The following is a 19,101-nucleotide window of genomic DNA, read 5'->3' on the forward strand; positions in this document are numbered from 1 at the left end:
GCCAGGCTACCAACACAAATAAAGCTTACACAACCACACTGTCCCTGTGGGTTTTATCTGTTTCCTGCTGCCCAGTAAGTCTTTCCACCTATTCAAGGATTTCAAGCCAGACACAATTAGGGGATCAACATTCAAAAGACACTGAAGCCCCAGTTACAGAGTGAGAGTGAAGACCCCCCAGAGGTCCCCGAGTGAGGCTGCAGTGGGAGTTCAAGCTTTATTTGGTTTGCAAGGGTGCCACCGTGTGACACAAACCCGTTACCAGAAAAGGTGGCAGGAATGCCCTCCTCAAGGCACTCCAGCAACTCACTTGAAGAGATGGTGACTGCTGTGAGGCCCTTCTGCCCTAAACATTGAACCCATTACCGTATCGTTCAGAAGATCCTCCCCAGGTTCCCCTTGGAAAGGGTTATTAGGAACCCCCTTCAGCAGACCACCAGGGAAAAGACACCTGCAAATGGGACAGGAACAAAAAGCAAGAAGAAAAGCAACAGCTAATCCTGGAAGCAGCAGAAGGCTTCCTACTAAAGTGCTCTGGTATTACAGTGAGACAGCTTTTGTATGTTTTTGCCCTACACAGCTGTGAAGGTTCCTCTGGCACTTTTATGTCAATAGAAATAGTATTTCCTGACAGTTTCCAACATGGGACACTGCAAAATGCCTGTTCTAAGTCCTCCTAAAATGTCAGGTGAGCAATTCTGATCTGTTTTCCACTACCTGACCTAAATTCTGTGGTATAAATAGCAACCAGGTGTTAATTAATTCCCATATGCATGCGTGTATGTGGATGACATGTGTTTATATACACGTGTGCTTTTCAGGACAAATCTTTTCTCAGTTACCACAGCAAAAGTAGGTCTTACACAGATAAGGACCAGATGCTTAATTAATGAGAGGGCTTTCTGCCTCAAAGGAAGAGTACTAAACCATATATACTTGAGATGCAGCCTCTGCCATTGTATGCAGCCCAGAACCCTCTGCACACTTGGCATGGATTTGCAACAGAAGCCTCCACATTCTGTGTGACTGGAGACCATGGTCTGCTTCCAGTCACACTTTGCCCTTCAGCAGTCTGGGCTGCTCATGGCAAGCAGGCCAAGTACTGATCATTAGTGACTTACACAGACAAGTGACTTCCACAGACAAGGGCCAGGGCAACACCTCAGCTTGTGCCTGCAGAAGGAGCCGTGCTGCCAGCACACACATCAGCAGCCAGAAGACGATGAGAGCCTGCCAGGGAACACCTGCCCACCGCAGAACACTTACCTGAGGCGTATCAGTGACCAGCTGAGGGTAGACTTATATTAGCAATTCAGTCCAAAGTGAGCTTCTGGAGTGAACTTCCTAAAGATGTCCACCTGCTGTGCTCTGGTTCATACTAGGGAGCTGAATTACACTTGGATTAAGCTATACCAAGAGTGTACTCCAGAAGCACACCTAAGGCTCTCCACATAGTAACCAGCACAGTGGGGACTTAGCAGGTCCAGCTATCTCTGTTGTGCTGGATTATTATTCATGTATACATAGCCTGAATCCAGTCTCATGAAAACTCAGTGCATGGATGAGTATATTACAGGATGGTGTGCCAGCAGCACATGGCATCACAGCATAGCCAAGAACTAGGGTAAGAAGATACTACATGGAGATTCTGTATGCCACGTATTTGTCATGAACAGAGTCTCAGAACAGTTAAAGTTGGAAAGGACCTCTGAAGAGCCTCTAGTCCACTCCCATAGCCCCAGCTACACATTATGTACGTGTTGTCCCTTTCTCAGTTAAGGAAGACATGGTCCTAGGCAGTTGGTGGTTTGTAAAACCCACAAACACTGGCCCTAATTTTTGTACTCATAAATAATGCTAATGTTATTTTTCCCTGCCTTGAGAAACAGCCTTTGAGACTGTATGGGCTGAACCTGGGATACAAAGGGTCCCTGTGTCTGCCTGTGTGCTAGCCTGGCAGATCCCTGCTAGTGCTCTCCTGCACTCAAGATAATTAGCTGGACTAAGAGGCTGTCATTAGCTTGGATACATTACTGGACTAATACAGTTACACCACTTTCAGGATCTAAACTGGTCTCTGGTCACGTTGCTCCTCCAGATTGGAAACATGTACAAGAAGTGTTTGCCAACCCCTCTAAGAGGGTGCTGCATCAGACACACCTGTCCAAGGGAGTAGGAATGAGCAGGTTTGTTCCCTGCAGCTGCCAGCCAGCCTTTGTGAATGATGTGCAGTGTCAGAAGCTTAGCAGGGCACGTGACTTGCCTAGAGGTGATCTCTGTGGTTGTCCCTGCGAAAGAGACAGTCTCCAAGAGCCAAACTTCGTTCAGCTGCTGCATAAATGACACTACAGAAAGTACAACGAACAGTTGGAAAGGCAAACACCAGGGGTTCCTGCCTCAAGGGAGATGAAGTCCACCATCTGGAAACCACATGGTATGGCTTGAGGAGGCCGCAAGTCCAGTCATTCCCAGATGTGAAGCACAAATCTGGCAGTAGGGCTAAGTGATACTAACTTGAAAATGACACAGAGATGCGAACTAGCAGGTGATGTAACTCCTCTTAGACCCATTTACCTGTTTTCCCTGGGATAAATGAATGCATTAACACTTTTGACAAGTAACAGTTTGAATGCAGGTTTTACTTTTAACCCTTGTAAGTGTTCTAGTACCAAACTGATCATTTCCTCACTCACACAGATTTTACACTTGGACACATCTCTGAATATTCTCAATATGCCAAAGAGCTGATAGATTAAATTTAAGCTTGCTCCAAAATACCTACTTCAGAGGTGCTGTCCATTGTCCTCTTATTAGGGATGCAGTTGATAGTGAGCTATTAGAGAATAAGAAAAAACTCAGTTGATGGATGGGGCTCAAGGACCTTGACTCTGGGGGTGGCAGTAGCATCCTGCTCACTGAACATTCAGGCAGGCAGCCTCTATGCCTCCATACGGTTACCAGTACTAAAAACCAACACTGCAAAACTGCAGTTGTGAAAATCAACACTGCAAAATATACTTGCTGGGTGTGAGATTGACAGAAAAAAAAAAAAGGCTCAAAACTTCCAGGAAATTTTGGAAGCAACACGACTGATCCAGCTGAAGACAGAATCAGATACGCCTTTTTATGCAGCCTGCAGAAAAGGAGGATGAGGGGGGACTTTATTGCTCTCTACGACTCTCTAAGAGGAGATTGTTGGCACTTTGAAAAACACAAAAAAAGACAAATATTGTCTTAGTCTACTCAAAACATTTCCTTAATAAACAGTGAAATATTTTCCTTTGTATTGGAGGCCTCACCATTTTAGTGTTCTTAACTGAAGCAGAAACTAAGAATTTATTTTTGAAAAGTAAAAATTAAATTGATTTTGTTTTAAAAATCTCATTCTGTCTTCTTTTCTTTAAAACGCTTCAATGAATTTGATTTCTCAGATGCAGCAGTGAACCTGAAATACTGCATTTTCTTGAATTCCATGCTGCTCTCCTAAAGATGCCTGTAATTAGCAGAGTATTCCTTAATTCTTTTATGTCTTGGTCCTTTTTTAGTTCTTCCTTGTAAAGATCCCCAATTTGGAATTGCTCACATATGATCAAAGATGCTGAAGATAAAAGTTAGAAAATATGATGAGCTTTGAACTTAGTCTGTTTTCTTTCCTAAGGACTGAAATGTAGTTAATTGTCTTAAAACTTTAAGCACACTGAGAGCCTTTAAATTAATGCTGAAGTAGGATTAAGTATATAAAAGCACACTTATTTTATTGTTTGTATGCCTCTGGTAATAGCATTTCAAAGTAACGAGCTGGAGGCTAAAATTGGGTGAAACATTGTATAGAGTTGGTGAAAGAGGAGTTTCATTAGTGGATGGACAATTACAGAGATGATGGATTCGACAGATCCAGCCAGTGCTTTCAAGAAATCATTAATAGCTCTAAATAGCAGAGATTGTAACACACTCTGCCAGCGAAGGGAATTAAATCCCACAGAAAATGGAAAGCTGTTACAGGAGAAGGTACTGAAGATGAAGGGCCCCTTGCTAGCACTGTGCCTTCACCCACACCCCTCACACACACACTGCTTTGGCAGGGAGACAGCTCTGTAAGACACAGCCCAACACTGCAGGCTTTTGCTAGTGTGGGATCCGTGTCCACACACAGTCCCAGCCTTCCCACTGTCACCTGTACCACAAAGGAACCCACCACACTGCCTCTGAAAGAGCTTTAATGTTTCTCTTTTTCAACTGAAAAACTGTGACCCTTTAAACACACAAATTTACAGTTTTTAGCCGTCTTCGTTGGGACAGCCCATAGATCAAGGGGAAATGAAGAAGAGAAAATTATATGCAATAATTTTCTAGTACAGTGATGCAGTACTGCTCTGTATGCTGACTTCTCAGAGAACTGTATACAGACATCTACCTGTATATCCACGAAGAAGGCTGAACACACACATTTATCTCACAGAAACCCATGGTAAGATAAGGTTTTTGAAAACTTTAGTCATCGTTTAAGGAAACACCGTCTCCCTTCAGGCTTCATATCTAATCCAATAATACAACCCGCTCTTTCCAAAAAGCTCAAAATAAATAAGCACCTGTAGGCTTTATAGGAAACATATTAATCCTTGAGTGTCTATAAAATCATCTGAATATGTATAAAACTGGAGTTACTGTCTAGGTGCTAACTTTTTTTGGAAAGGGTATCTCAAGGCCAGAATGAAGGCTGGAGCCATGAGAACTACTGTGTCGTTTAAGGATCACGAGTTGTCTTCTGTAAAGCCTAATTGTCTTTTACTGAAATTGATGAGAGATTTGCAATTGACAACAGCGAAATGAGGTCAGAGCCACAGCTGATATGACTAATTACACTCACTCCATCTGTCCCACGAAACAGAAAGAGCATAGGGCGAAATATCTCCATCCTGTGCTGGTGCATATCAAATCCTCCATAAAAACAACAGTGAGCGCACTTGGAAGATTTCATCCTCCGAAGTATCTAAATATTTGTGCAAGAATAATTCCTCAAGTTTTTATGCAGAGGAATTTTGTGGGTGAATTACAGAAAAAGAACTCAGATGACAAGAAATGTGTGGGTGTGCTTGTTGTATATATTGTGGCAGATCCTGAAAACCCACTCTCCTATGTAGGTGCCTGAACCCTACGATGAAATGCCAAGTTAGTTTTCCTGACTCACCTAGGTGTGTTATGTTGTCTCCAGGCCAGGTGCATAACATATGCTGGCAATCTCCCTTTCGGGCTTTGTCTTGACAGTGCAGCAAATGGTTTATGACTCCTGCTCCAAGATCCAAAACCATCACAGCTGCATGACTAAAATAATAATCCTGTGCAATAAATTAATTCTTAATGTTCAAATTTGTTCAAAAAATGTTGACAGGTTAACTTGTATTCACAGAGCTTTATGCCAGTAAGGTATTAATTATTTGTGCCTCCTGTGTTAACTTATGTTGACTAATAACCACCCATCTACATCTAATATAAAACCTATCTGGGTTCCACAGCTATGGCAAATTTTGGAGAAATCAAATCATATGCTCTCTGATGCGAACCAAACTTTTATTGTTTAGTGATCTGGTAGCACAGACAAACAGCACTCCTGAGAGTGGGACTGCAGTTTCAGAGACAGTGCAACTTGTGATGAAGATAGGAGTATCTATAGAAGAATGTGGAAACAACCAAGTTTGGGGAGAAAGAATGTACCTCAGCTGAAGTTTTTTTGTTTGTTTCCTCCTAAGTAAAATATCGATAGAGTCAAATACCAAGGTGGGAATCTCTGTACCTGCCATGCAGAACAGGAGCGCTGCATTTGTGTCATTCCTTATTACATGAACACCATTTTATTGTATTCCATTACATCTTATATATATTATAATATTTTATATATAAAATAGTATTTTATAATAACATAATTAATATAAATCATATTATATTATATTATATTATATTATATTATATTATATTATATTATATTATATTATATTTTTATTATAGAACTGAGAAGCACTATTTCACTAATCAAACCACGACACTAAGGAATCTCCCAGACTTCTGTCTATTTAAACGTAGCAATGTTTCACACTTCACTGATTTATTTTGCAGCAGGGTATGTACACACAAACACACACACACACACACACACACACACACACACACACAGATGTGCCCATTAGCTGTGCACCACAAATCTGAATGAGTGACATCTCTGTGCTTTTCATAAATCTTCCCTGGGACCACTCTCCAGAACTGAGACCAAAGGAAGTGGAAGAGCCCACATCAGTATTATTAACCCCTGCAAAATACGGTGATGACACCCAAAGTGCGCACTGGGAATGGCCACTGGCCCCTGCTGACTCCCTAACCATGCCCATGGAGCGGGAGAGGGCTGTCCAGGCAAAGGCACGGGGCTGACCTGAGGCTGACCTGCACACAGAGGGCTGAGCTCCCAGCTCAGGCACCTGCTCTGCCTGTTTAAATTGCTTCTATAGATGCAGTGATAGTGTCTCCTAGTGGCTATATTCCTGAAGGAGCGGACCCTAATCCAAACTTCACACCTGAAGCCCCTCCTCTTTAGAGGCATACAAAATACAAACACATCTCTAGATCTTTGGAGTATCTACATCAGCACTCTGGAAGAGTTGTTTTTTTAAAAAAAATACAAAACCAGAAAAACAGTAGCAAGGTACTCTATTCTTTCCCTTTTGTAAGACTAGAGAGTGAGATAAGAGCCACAATAAAACCGTGTGAAGCAAGGACTTTGCTCAGAGGTCTGAAGGTAAGCATGGGCATCAACCAACCAGAGTCAATCTCATGTAACCCTGTAAAGGCAAAGGAAATGTTGAAATGTTCTGCTTTGGTAAATCTCCATAGGTCAACCCACCACATACTGAGCAGACACCACATTCTGTGGGTATGGACTCATGTTCTGGGATCTTTGAACCATGCTAAGCACTCCTGAAAGGCGATGCCAGCACAGATCAGAAAGCCAGGTCTCCCAGCAGCATCCCACCTGCAGTCATGGCCAGCAGAGGACGTTTAAGCAGAACATAAAAACAAGAAACCTTGAACTGTGTCCATATCTGGTGCCAGCCCTTCCTCCTTGAACAGGCTATTTTCCATTTTCAGCACCAGCTAGACACCAAAAACCCGTCTTAGTAATGAGATCTGTATCAGGGGATACTGTGAAAGAAAGACTAAACCTTCAATATACAGTGTAAACCAAAATCCCACTAGCTGGAGCTAGAGTAAGATAGACCCAGAGGGCACATGGGTCTGATTTTGCCATGTGTTGAATGTTTTTGTTGAACGTTTCCTTCTCATTTTCTTCCAACTGAAGTTTCCCATTGTTGACCATCCTCTTGGAACAGAAAGATTTGTTCAGCAAATTTCCATACATGGATAAGCTTAATCAAATAAGATATTGAAAGAAAAAGAAAAGAAAAGAATGACTGGAAAGGCACAGGCAAGGAAATCTTTCCTACCAAATCTTGTCTGCAAATGACTTAACAATGGAGCACAGATTTACCTTCCTCTGTATATCAGGGCCTTTTGTTGTCCATTAAACATCCTGTCACACACCTGACATCCTCACATTGAAGATTTTACATAAGCTTCCCTGTTAGAAAAGTAGTAAGTCACTACAAAAATGGCTGTAGTTGGAGCAGCAGTTTTAACACCACAAAATAAAACTTTTATATACTTTTGATCTCAGCTAACATATCTAACAGAACATCTCACGAGCAACTAGACGTAAATATGGAGTGTATCCCTTTGTTCCCACCTCCAGCAGACCCTTCTCCATGTACCTGTGTGTGCCTGAGGTAGTGCCCATTACTGCAAGCAGAGCAGTGTTTCTGCCACCATTCTTATATTGTGCCAGTGCTGATGGAAAGCATTTCTTGAACAAGGTCCAGTCAATATTCACTTTCCCTGATGATCCTTTTGGTGCCTCGGTTTGCTGACCTTTACACCAGAGAGAAAGCTAATCTCTACCCTCAGCTTTTCACTTGAGTGGAGAGAAAGATGAGAATTCAGTTTTGGAAGAGGTTCTTACTGGTAAACACAGATTGACAATTGAAATGCTTCCCACTCAACTTCTTTTTCCACACCTCCTTCAGCTGTCACAGACCGCTAACTGAATCACACCAAACAATAATTTCAGTTTGACTTAGTCGAGGTAAATTTCCTACAAGGCTTGAAAACAAGGCCTAAACTTCTAGTTTCTTTTCTCACCCTGACAATTTAGCTCTGTTCCATATGAAAAACAAAAGCATGCATCTACTGAAGCCTTTCTGGTTTTGTTACTCTGATCTTTTGTAGCCTGCCTATTCAGTCAAATTCCTTTGAAAGCACCTCTCCTTCTACACACATTTAAAACCTCCTTTCATCCAAAGCTGACAGATCTCTCTAACACAGCCACCTCTTATTAAACTCCTGTACAATTGGTCCCACCTTCCACCACTGGTTCAAAACAAGCACAGACCTCTGTGGCCACCTCATGTGGGAATACAAACAGCAGATGACTGAACCATCCAGAGGAGAGGGATAGTTGCAGTAGTCCAAGGATACAGAAGTGAAAGATCAGCAACCCTAGACTGGTCCTTCCACCTCTGAACTTCTTCCTCATGTCTCTGATCACCTGACGACAGTATCTAGTTAAATAGAGGAAATGCTACACAGGGCAGATTAAACTGCTGGGCTGCCACCGAAACAAAAATGTACAAATTCAGAGCAGAAATTCCCTGCAAAGGTAAGGCAATAGCAAATGATAAATTAATGAGTTCTGACACAGTCCTGTGAAAAGCCAGAGCCCTATGTATTTCTCCTCTTTTAGACTGAGGGATTGTCTTTTTTCCAAAGCAACCCAAACCAATACTTTCTAACCTTCCATTCCTCCTAAATCAACTGCTTGGGGGCCACTGCACAGCCAGCCAGTTTCTTCTTCTTACCAGGTAATGGGACACTTGTGTGCACACCCTCCCAGACATGTGTTGGGTTATTTAAATCAGCTCAGCAAGTCTTTTAGCCTGAGAGACACAAAGGCAATATAAACAGAGCTTTCTTTTGCACTCTGTCCTTAGAGAGTCCTATCCTGAGCAGATCATGCTGATACAACATGACAACATCCAGGGATAAAGGGGAGGCTCACACTAAACACAGTCTAATACTAGGTAGTGTTATAAGAGGGCAAGCAGAGATCCACGAAATCTTTTCTTTCCTACTACCAGCAAGTCTGTAAACTGAACAAGCCCCCTACCTCATCAGAGAGCCATGAAGCGGGAGACTCCTGCAATCCTGGCATGGGTAGGGACAACCGTTTCCTTCCAAGGGACACTACCAGAGCTGAACTGTGTTTGCTTTTCTCTAAAGCCTCTTGTAGAACCCTTTGCCCTTCCCAGCATTTCTCTTGCTAGAACTTTAACGCATTTGGCACAGAACTGAAAAATTGCACAACTCCTCAAGAAGTTGGATTTGTTTGTTGCCTTTTGAAGGGATGGCTGGGGGGGACAGGTTTTCGATTATTTTTTAAATTATAATATTAATTAGCATTACTATTACTATTATTATTTTTATTAACACTACTATTATATTTAGGAAGAAGCTCCCCCCTCCCTATTGAGTGAAGCATTCACTTGTACTCCTCTTTCAGGCAGGTGGTTTAAGCTTGATCTGCCCTCCAGGGGTTAAATAAAGAAGTGATGGGAAGGAAAACCCAAGACCTTTTCAGCGGCTCATATTTGAAATTTTTTCCCTCGCTGTCTTCTATATGTGGATCGTCTGCTTCTCGTTTCCTCTCGCTCCCTAATTATTCTGTTAGGGAATGGCGAGGGGCAAGGATTAACAATGAAGCAGATGACAGGAAACTGTTACCAAAAGAACAATGCCGGGCATCTCCCCCATCCTCCCGTTCCTCCCACCCAAGAGATGGTCCCCCTCACCCTTCTGTCGATGCCATGGCTCCGAAAAACCCCCTGTCTTCTCAAGGGTCCAAGGGATTAATTTGGACAGCAGGGCGCGAAGGAGGTTGGCTCTTTGGTATAACCCTCGCTCACGTCTGGGAAGGAGCACGCAATTCCTTGTAATCCTGGGGGCTCCGCAGGGCGAGGATCCGGCAGCTCCGCTCCTCGGCTCTCCCCCACCCCGCCGTCCCAGAGCAGGCTCTCGGTGCCCCGGGGACCGGCGCTGCTGCGCCGCGGCCGCCCAGCAGTGGCCGGCGGGGCGAGGAGGCGCTGGCACCTGGGCTGCGATCCCCGGCGCCCTCCCCTCGCCGCGGGGAGCGTGTGCGTGTGTGCGCGGCTGTGTGCGAGAGCTGGGGGGCGACTTCACATCGGCGCGGCGCTGGCTGAGGCTGGATTGGAAGCTTTAGCCCTCGAGCCGTGGATTTGCAGTCAATCCCTCTCTATTTTAGGCACGGGCTGACATCACGAGCCGTTGTTACTCCTATAAATCCCCCCCAACAGCTCCTTGGCAGCGGCGGGGGGGGGGGGGGGGCGGCGAGCCCCTCGCAGGGGGAGGGCCGGGCGCCGCCGACCGCCACCGCCTCCCGGGGCAGGCTCGGGACTCGGGGAGCCGGCCGGGAGCCGCGGGAAGGCGCGATCCCGCAGACACGCGCGGACAGCCCGGCTCGGGCCGTCCCTCTGCCGCCGCGCTCCCGCACGTGCCCCGGCGAGAGCGGCCCGGCGCTGGGGCGGCAGCGGCGTCCCGCAGCCCGGCGCTCGGGGCTGCGCCCCCGCAGCCGCGGCCGCAGCCTCGCGGGGGCCCCGGCCCGGCCGGGCGCTGTCCGCGCCGAGCTGTCCCGCCGGCCCGGCCGGGGCTCGCTGTCCCCCGGCCGCAGGGACGCGCAGGGCGCGGCGCGGGGCCGTGCTGCCCCCTGTCGGGCGGTGCGCGCCGCGGCGCCCGGGCCCCACCTGCCGCCGGCGGCCCCGCAGGCCCGGCCCGGCCCGGCCCTGGCCCGGCACGGGCCGCCGGCCCGCCTGTGGCCGCAGCCTCTCCCCACGCCTCGCCCGGGCCCTCCCCGCGCCCCCACCTGTGCCGCCCCGCCACGGCCGGGGAGCCGCGCGTGGCCGTGGGTCGGCGGACCCGGGCCCGGGGTTCGCCCGAGGCATTTTTGCAGCGTAGGGGCGGAATTTTCTGTCCTGTTCTGTACCCGCACTCACGTGCTGGCACACGGAACGCTCGTGTCACGCCCAGACACTGCCACACACCTTCGGTCCCGTTTCCCTCAGCTGGGACTCTGCCCGCCAGCCTCAGTGCTGTCTTTCCATCGGAGCCTGACCAACCTGATGTCCCGTTTCACAGGGAACAAACATTTCTGCCACAGCTCGTTCCCTCCGCACCGAGGAGGTGGCACAGAAAGCCATCAGCCATGCGGAAGCCCCCGACACGATAAGGAGCTGGGAGGCTGCAGGGATTGCACGGCTGAGCAAAGCCTGCCTGACCCTCCGCACCACTCCCACTCCCCCAGGATGCTTTTCCTGCAACCGAGCCAATTCCATTTACTTGCCCTTAAAAAATAGCAGGATGCAGCCTATCACGCAATCCCCAGTCCTAATCAAATACACATTTTTTAATTTTTATTTTTTTTTTTGTAATCTTACCATGGACGTAGGCTTTCAATAGGAACAATTTACAAGGGCAATTCTATGAGAGTAACTGAGGGTGTCTGAAAAGGGACTGTACTTTACTATGTCCATTTCCTTTCAGTGCTGTTTCTCAGCTAAGCACCGTGGCTTTGGGAAGTAATTTAATGCAGCCCCAGAAACATACAAAGGAAAAACATAAACTCGTTGGAGTGAATAAGAATGCAGAGAGTGTTTTGCTCTCCTCTTTCCGTAGCTATATCCTTATGGCCTTTCCAGAATGCACAGCTCTTTTTCCTTGGAGGGAAAATGAGCTGCTATCCATGTTGTGCTATTTCACACCCTTTCTCCAACAGATGGCACAGATCCTCACCTGTTTGGAAAGAGACGTTTGAAATAGTTCTACATCTTAAAAATAGAGCCAAGCTATCGGAGAGATTAGCAATTCCAGGTCACACGTTGCTTTTTTTTCCAAACATTTATCTCTATTTTTCCTCATTATTGGCATTAGATGCTAACCCCTGCATAGTTCTGCTCACTCTGTAAACAGGAAACTGCAGTGGGTAAGCCCCACTGAAAAGGATGGACAAGCTGGTTTGTAATTCCTGGAAATACTTGATGTAGTACAGGTGCTTGGATATGTTGATATGACTGCTCACTTGCACATGTGAATACCTATGTCATACAACCAGAGAAATAAAACATTATGTGGCCACTTAGAGATAGCAGATTTGAATCTAGCATTCAAACATGATTGAGGTCCAGAAATAGAAGCAAATGCTGCAACTTCATCCTCCTCCTGTAAAAGACTGCTAAAATCTGAATCCTGGGGTTGAGGTGTCTGGCTATTTTCTTGCTTCTGCTTTCTTTGAAGAGCATCCTGGCTGTAAAAAAAAGGGGTTGAATACTGCTGTGCATGCACAGCTATAGCAACCTCCTGAGATTTTAATTCCATGAATTCCTACAAGTTTCTCTTCAAGAATGTACTTTTGTGTGATATACAGCTAGTGAACAGCTATATTGTTGCTGTCCAAGCCCAGAAGCTTTCAGCTGATTTGAAGCCAAATGGGGATGGGATTCAACACGGAGGAGCAGTTAGAGGACCAGTAAATACTAAAATACAGATGATCTTTAGTAAAAGAAGAAGAGTGAGATCTAAGTCTGGAATTAAAACAGACTTTTGCATATCTGTTTGGACTGGACAAATCCTAAAGAGAGGAAAAAGCATTTAGGACCTCATGTCTCTCAGTGGTAGCAGTGGAGAGCAATAATGCAGTCATGGTGTCATAACTCAGAAGACAACCGGCTCACAGATCTTCATACTTTCTGTTTACCATTAAATAATACAATAATTATTTAGAGTGTAGAAACTCTTGTTTAATGTAATCACAAAAGAGCTTTCTCATTTCATTTTTTGTCAATAGTGTTAGGAAGAAACACATGTTGACTTTCTGCAAGTTTGTGCTCCTCCAAAACTGACACCTAATTTTCTCTAACCCATTCTGTCAGCAGGGGAGTACCACACATTCATTGGCATGTGTTCCTCCCGGCAGAGGAATGAAACACATCATGTTTTTCACATTTAATTCAGGATTTTTTCGCTGTTGTTGCCATGCATTTTGTCGGCCAAGCATAATCTCCTGGCAGGAGAAGACAGACAAACAAGATAAAGAGAAGCAATATACTTTGATTGTAGCCCTTAAACTTTTTGATTTAACCAACATCATGTGGTCCCATTGCCAATGAAAACAAGAAAAGTGCAAAAGCATAACACAGTAAGTATTTCTGCCAAGAAAATAAAAAAGAAATTACATGGAATGATGTCCAATACTAATTGTCCTTTTAGCAGCAGTTTTCAAATTCAAAAGTGGGTAGAAACTACTGAATGCTAAGAAACTCTTAATGAGATTTTACAGCATCAGAGAATCAGAGCTGAAAACAGACTTGCTAACTTCAAGTTGCCGTGGCCATGCAATAGGCAGAACACAGCTTCAGGATCTGAGTCCTTCTTGGTAAGAGCACTAAATCTTTTCATCAGATTCCCTGCCCTCACATCCCGCTACTGCTGTAAGCTGGTTTGGGCACTGTAATAATTTGAAGGTCCTGAAAACTCCAGGGGGTCATACACGATTTACTGAGAAATCACTGATGGAAGACAGTCATTACTGTCTCTTCTCCCCAACTTTTATAGGATTAATCCCTAATCTTTAGCCATGACTGAATAGAGAATAGAGAATGATTTAGTGAAAGAACAGTGACTAAGGACCATGAGGACACCCAGGTGTCTCCCTGGACAACATGCCCAGTGAGAGAATCTTGCCCTCTGATGTCAAACAGTTCAGCCCCAGTTCAAGAAAAGTGCCTGCTGCATGTTATTATTTATTCTTCACCCTGAAGAGCTACAGAGGAGTAGTTTTACCACAAATGCATGGGAACTAATGGGAACTGAAAGTTTTCCTGAAGTTTTCATAGTTATTTTAAATAACCTACTTGGAAAAAAACATATTTAAAATACGTTTTGTGTTTTCATTTATTTAGAATACAAGGTGAAACGGAACTCCTCTGTAGATTTCATTGTAGTGGTTCACGTACAATAGCAGCACTGGGTGTATTAAGAAGAAAAAATCATGATACTTATATATATATAAATAGTCCTCGAATTTTGTACTGATTCTGCCTTTTAGTGTTCCTGAAGAGTCCCAAGTGAGAGTGACATGCAAAGAGACAAGGGCAGTAGAGAGTTCCAAGAGTGTGACAAAGATATAGCAACAATGGATCTAAATAATGTCAGACATGAGTATGTAGGTTAAAAAAACAAACCATGGTTTATTTAAATGTGTAAAGTACTTGGGAGGGAAGAAGATTACATTGTACTGTGGCAATACAGACAGCACATACCACAACAAGCTCATCTGCCGTAGTGAATTCAGGCTACTCTTTCCAGACTCATAATCCACTCAGTCACACAGATTTTTGGGAGAGGCTCATCATCAGTTTCTCCAGGGAACTCCATACTACAGATTAATTTCATACAGAATTTACTGTCCTGCTTCTGCATGTCAGATTCAGGAGCAGAGCACCGTCTTCCCACCAGGGGAGACAGACAAAATATGACAAAACTTCTCATGCACTAAGACCCTCTGCCATGGGTTAAGTAAAAGTAGCCTGATGAAATATCTGATCCTAGGACAAATTACCAGGCTGTCTGCCTTAACCTTATCCCAGATGTGTCTCATCACTGGGATGAGAAGCCTAAAGTAACAGAGACTGAGAGAGATATTGTACTATAAAATGCCGTTTCCAGACTCAGATTTTTATTTCATGTTCTTCTCAATCCAGTCTTTGAAAGGAAGAGCTTTGGTGTAGCCACTGTAGAGTTCTAGGCTGCAAGTTTTATCATAACCCCAGCTCACTAATCCCATCAGGTGCCACCTTAGCTCAGGAGATGCTTTTCCTGGCAAAGTTATGGCTGCAATCCCACCAGTCTCAGCAGGGCAGATATTAGAAAAGGCTGTGTGGTCTTGTTTGGCACAGAACATACTGTCAGTGATGCTGACTTGTATCCCATTATCCTCATACTGTTGCTCACACAACAGTGAATCCACCATCTGAACAACTCCCATGCGGATGGTGTCATTCTTGTATCCAGGCTCTTTAATGTCAGCCAATACCTTCCAGCCAGTAACCATTATCTTCAGATCCTCTGTGGATGAAGTCAAGTCGTGAGAAGATGACAAGCAAATGGGTTGAACACGACTGCTGATCCTGGCTTTGTCCAAGAGTTTTATGACAGCTATATCAGAATCAAGTAAAATAGGGTCATAATTGGGATGCACTATGATGGCAGAAATCTGGAGAGGAAACAGAGTAGGAAGAATTGAAGGGTTAACAGCAATGGCAGGTCAGCAGCACTCTTTATACATTTTAGTTTATCTTGCATACTTCTCCTCTACCCCCACCTATGGTGTTCTTTCACTCAAATGAGAAACATACACAGGTCGAGCATCTTCTGACTTTTCTTTTTTTTTCTGCTTGGATTTTAAGAAAGTTTTTATTGCATGAAACATTTCTTACACAAAAGCAGTCAAGAACATTTTTTAGCAAAATGGGGAGTTAGTATGCAACTCAAGCTTTCTACTGCGTACTAAAAAGGTTTTACCTGCAATGACACCTTCAGCCTGTGGAATTTGTATGGAGTGGGGCTTTGAACTAAAATGTTACTTTCTCATTGAAGTGCACCTGACTTCCCACCAGAAGAGACTACTAGCATATACATTACATAATACTGGGGCCAAGATTTTACTGCTCGTTTCCTTAATAAAATGCTACAAGAACAGATAGGATTCCTATTAGGAAATACTGTAAAAAAATAATATATTTTCTTACAGGAAAAGAATGAAAAAGATGGGATTACAGAAAGAAACAGAAAAGGGGTCAGGAGGGAAAGAATCAAGTTAATTATGGTATTTTGGATAAAATCCATTAATTAACTTAGACACACACTCCATACTTCCCCAAAAAAGAAAGACACATACCCAAAATTTCTGTATTTCTCATTTTTACTTCAGCCTTTCTAGTTCTGCTTGAAAAAAGCAAATCACTCTGGTAAGCCCAAGGTGCTATTTTTGGAACTGGAGTCAGACATAAACTTCTTTTCAGTTTAGAGCTGTAGGGCCTTGGGACTGAGAAGTAAAATGTGCTCATGGCATCAAACCAGGATTTAGAATACAAGTGTTTCCCTCATAAATTATGCTAATCAATTTTGACAGTAGCTGGCATCTCTTCTACTTTTTTACTGGCAATATCACTCAAGACATTACGGCCCACAGAACCTGAGCTATTTACTTAATTAGGGGCGAATGTATGAGTTGGATGGCTTCGAGGAATTCAGTGAACTACAGCATGTGCCCTTCTTAGGCCATGGCACTTGAATCTCTACACATGCATTTCAAAGAGCAACATGTAAGAGAGTGCACTGCCCAAAGGGTGACCTTTTTCTCCCCATACAAGACAGATGTGATCAGCACCTACCTGTGCTCATCATTTTTCACTCCTGTCAGGCTTACTCACCCTCAGGTTCTGGATGGTCTTTTCATCCCTGTCATCGTCTCTGTAGAATTTCCCCAGAACCACCTTGAGCTCTGCTGTCTTGAGCACGATGGTCTTGCCCAGGTCAGTGACACAGTGAGCTGCCACCACCACAGTGCGCTCATTCACCAGGGCCCCGCTGCAGATCAGGATCCAGGCCCCTTTCCGAAGGCTGCTCTCCTTCACCCCGTTGGCTGTGCGATAGATGGCTGCTTGCCACGGCCACCTCATAGACGTTGCTGCCTTCTTAAGTGTGATGTTTTCTGCTTTTCCACAGACTGAGGAAACATGAAGCAAAAAGTAGGTAGCACTTTCTCCCCAAAAGAATCCGAGCATTGATCTTGATTTCTTCTTAGAATGTGACAAAAGAAACTAAACTGCAGTGATCAATATGAACGACAGATGTCTAATTAGCCTCTGTCTCTAACCTGCAAAATTATAGGAGTATTTGATATAGTTTTTTAAAAAAATATTCAAGTTTTCCATTATTATCTGAATTCCTGGGTCAAGTAGGAATGTGGATTTAGCACTTGAGTAGGTGAATTTTCACAACCTTATTGAGTTGCACTATAATGAGATGACTGCAGAAAGAAACAGAAAGAACACCCCTGATTTTTGTTTATCATAAAATGCTATAAAGCCATCAGTGCACTAAAATTCACCCTAGGCAGTCACAGTGTATTTTTGAGGCCTCTCCTGGCACGAATCTTTGCACAGGTCAATTCATGCCTATAAAAACAGACTTGCTTTGCGACAAGAATGCTGAAGCAAATCCATCTAAATCAACAGTCATCCTGGCGAAAAGAAAAAGCTCTGCCTTATTCTAGGAATATGTTATCCATGCTTTGACCCAAGGTAAAATCCCCTATATCATGAAATGTTTACTTCAGCTGAAGTTACATTGAAAGAAAGAGTTTAAAGAGTTACTTTGCATGGTTGCAATTTTTAGTGTGCCTTAGGAGATATTTTCTTCCTGGTATCTAGTGTGTGCATGTCCATAGTGAATGCAGTACTTTTCAAAGTACATGATTATTATCTCAAAGTAAAACCACAAATAAGAGCAATAAAAATTTGTTGTTAAGATTTACTTTTCACAGTTTGCTTGATGTAGTAGGTAGTAGGCTTTACCAAATCTTGTGACAGTCTTGCCCTAACTTACTTTGTGCACTAGCTACAGATTCAATTTTATCTAGACTTACAGTTTGCAATATAAACACTTCCTTAATAGGGTTTATTGAAGGAAAAGCCTCTTTAAAAATGTAGACTCTCCCTTCTATTGCTTAAACTTTGATGGTTTTGTCAGCTGTGTGCCAAAGTATACAAATGAAAGAAAAATCCCATTTGTAGTAAATAATACAGAAATACATGAAGTGGTAGTAGGAAAGCTATTTCAGATCAGGAGAAAGACTCACTATACCTTTTGCTCACTAAAAGAGTAGAAAAATTAATGGCAAATTACACTGCTGAAGGCCTGATCACTTTACCATCAACTGCACAAATTCTCCCAATGCATAAAAAGACACATATATCCTTCAAGCTTTATCTCTCCTTTCTCCCAGCTGGAAGTATAAGCAGCCTACACTGCTGTGACTCCCTAAATATCTAAGATGAATACACATCCTGTTCCCTCATTCACCCAAGAGATATGCACATTTTTTCCCTTGGAGACTCACTTGGGATACACACAGGGGCTCTCCCACTCCATTTTCCTGTCTTCAGGCAAGTCCTCCTGCTGCTGCCCAGGCGGCGATAGAAGGGAGAAACGCACTCGTACTGGAGCTGCGTGTGCAAGTGCTGGTACCCCTGGGGCAGTTCTCCAAATGGCAGTGCTGGCTTCTTGGTTGGATAGATTTGAAGCTTTTGCTTGCTGAATGCAGAAGAGTAAAGTTGATGCAAAGGCGTTTCTCTGTTTCAAGGCACAAAGAACACAATAATTATCGTGTTATAAAAGCAATCATTACCAGTTTGTTTAAAGTATCATTTAAAATCATATGAAGTTTGCTCATGAAAGCATAAGGAAAAAATATAATTCCAGCATAGTTTAGCAACACTCCTATTTACATCCCACCTATTTTATTTACATATATCTGCACACATATATAATTACACTCATGTTTATACATATCCTATTTGTGTCTCTTTTTTCCATTTACAGTTTCTGAATTGAGATTTGCCTCTGAATGCAGAAATTCTTTCTATTCACAAAAGGACAGGGATATTTTTTAAATAAAGAAATTACACCTTAATTTGGTATTGTGATAATTAATTCTCAGTAGAGGGGAGCTAGGCACATCTTTTCTCTAGTGAATATTTAAATAGACAGATTAGGAATTGATTCAGATTAAATGATGTTGCTAAAGTAGCTTGATTTAGCAATTAACAGAGATAATTGCCTCACCACAGAGATTTCATAATTTTGTAATTG

The 19,101-nt window shown here is 43.6% G+C and overlaps 2 protein-coding genes across 7 annotated transcripts in view; both read right to left on the bottom strand.

Moving 5' to 3' along the window:
• Positions 1-11,480, bottom strand: part of SLC1A2 (solute carrier family 1 member 2) — an 81,961-nt gene extending 70,481 nt beyond the window's left edge. For 2 of the 5 annotated variants that reach the window (XR_015288307.1, XM_086894051.1), the window contains exon 1: positions 11,289-11,480. Coding sequence is in view for 1 of the 5 variants with exons in the window: in XM_086894049.1 (XP_086750175.1) it covers positions 9,948-9,964 (17 nt within the window). In the remaining 4 variants the exon portion in view is untranslated. Of the gene's footprint in view, positions 1-9,947; positions 10,446-11,213 lie in introns of those variants that run through there. The other 3 variants (XR_015288306.1, XM_086894050.1, XM_086894049.1) reach the window with 3 other exon arrangements.
• Positions 11,481-14,390: 2,910 nt separating this feature from the next.
• The window catches only part of PAMR1 (peptidase domain containing associated with muscle regeneration 1), a 56,258-nt gene continuing 51,547 nt past the window's right edge, over positions 14,391-19,101 (bottom strand). For both annotated transcript variants that reach the window (XM_086894048.1, XM_086894047.1), the window contains 3 exons: positions 18,350-18,582; positions 16,659-16,954; positions 14,391-15,439 (listed from right to left, as the gene is read on the bottom strand). In XM_086894048.1, coding sequence (XP_086750174.1) covers positions 14,903-15,439; positions 16,659-16,954; positions 18,350-18,582 — 1,066 coding nt within the window. In that variant the 3' untranslated portion in view covers positions 14,391-14,902. The remainder of the gene's footprint in view (positions 15,440-16,658; positions 16,955-18,349; positions 18,583-19,101) is intronic.

The sequence above is a fragment of the Cyanistes caeruleus genome, chromosome 6 (genome assembly GCF_971803275.1).
Source record: "Cyanistes caeruleus chromosome 6, bCyaCae1.hap1.1, whole genome shotgun sequence".
Taxonomy (NCBI): Eukaryota; Metazoa; Chordata; class Aves; order Passeriformes; family Paridae; genus Cyanistes; species Cyanistes caeruleus.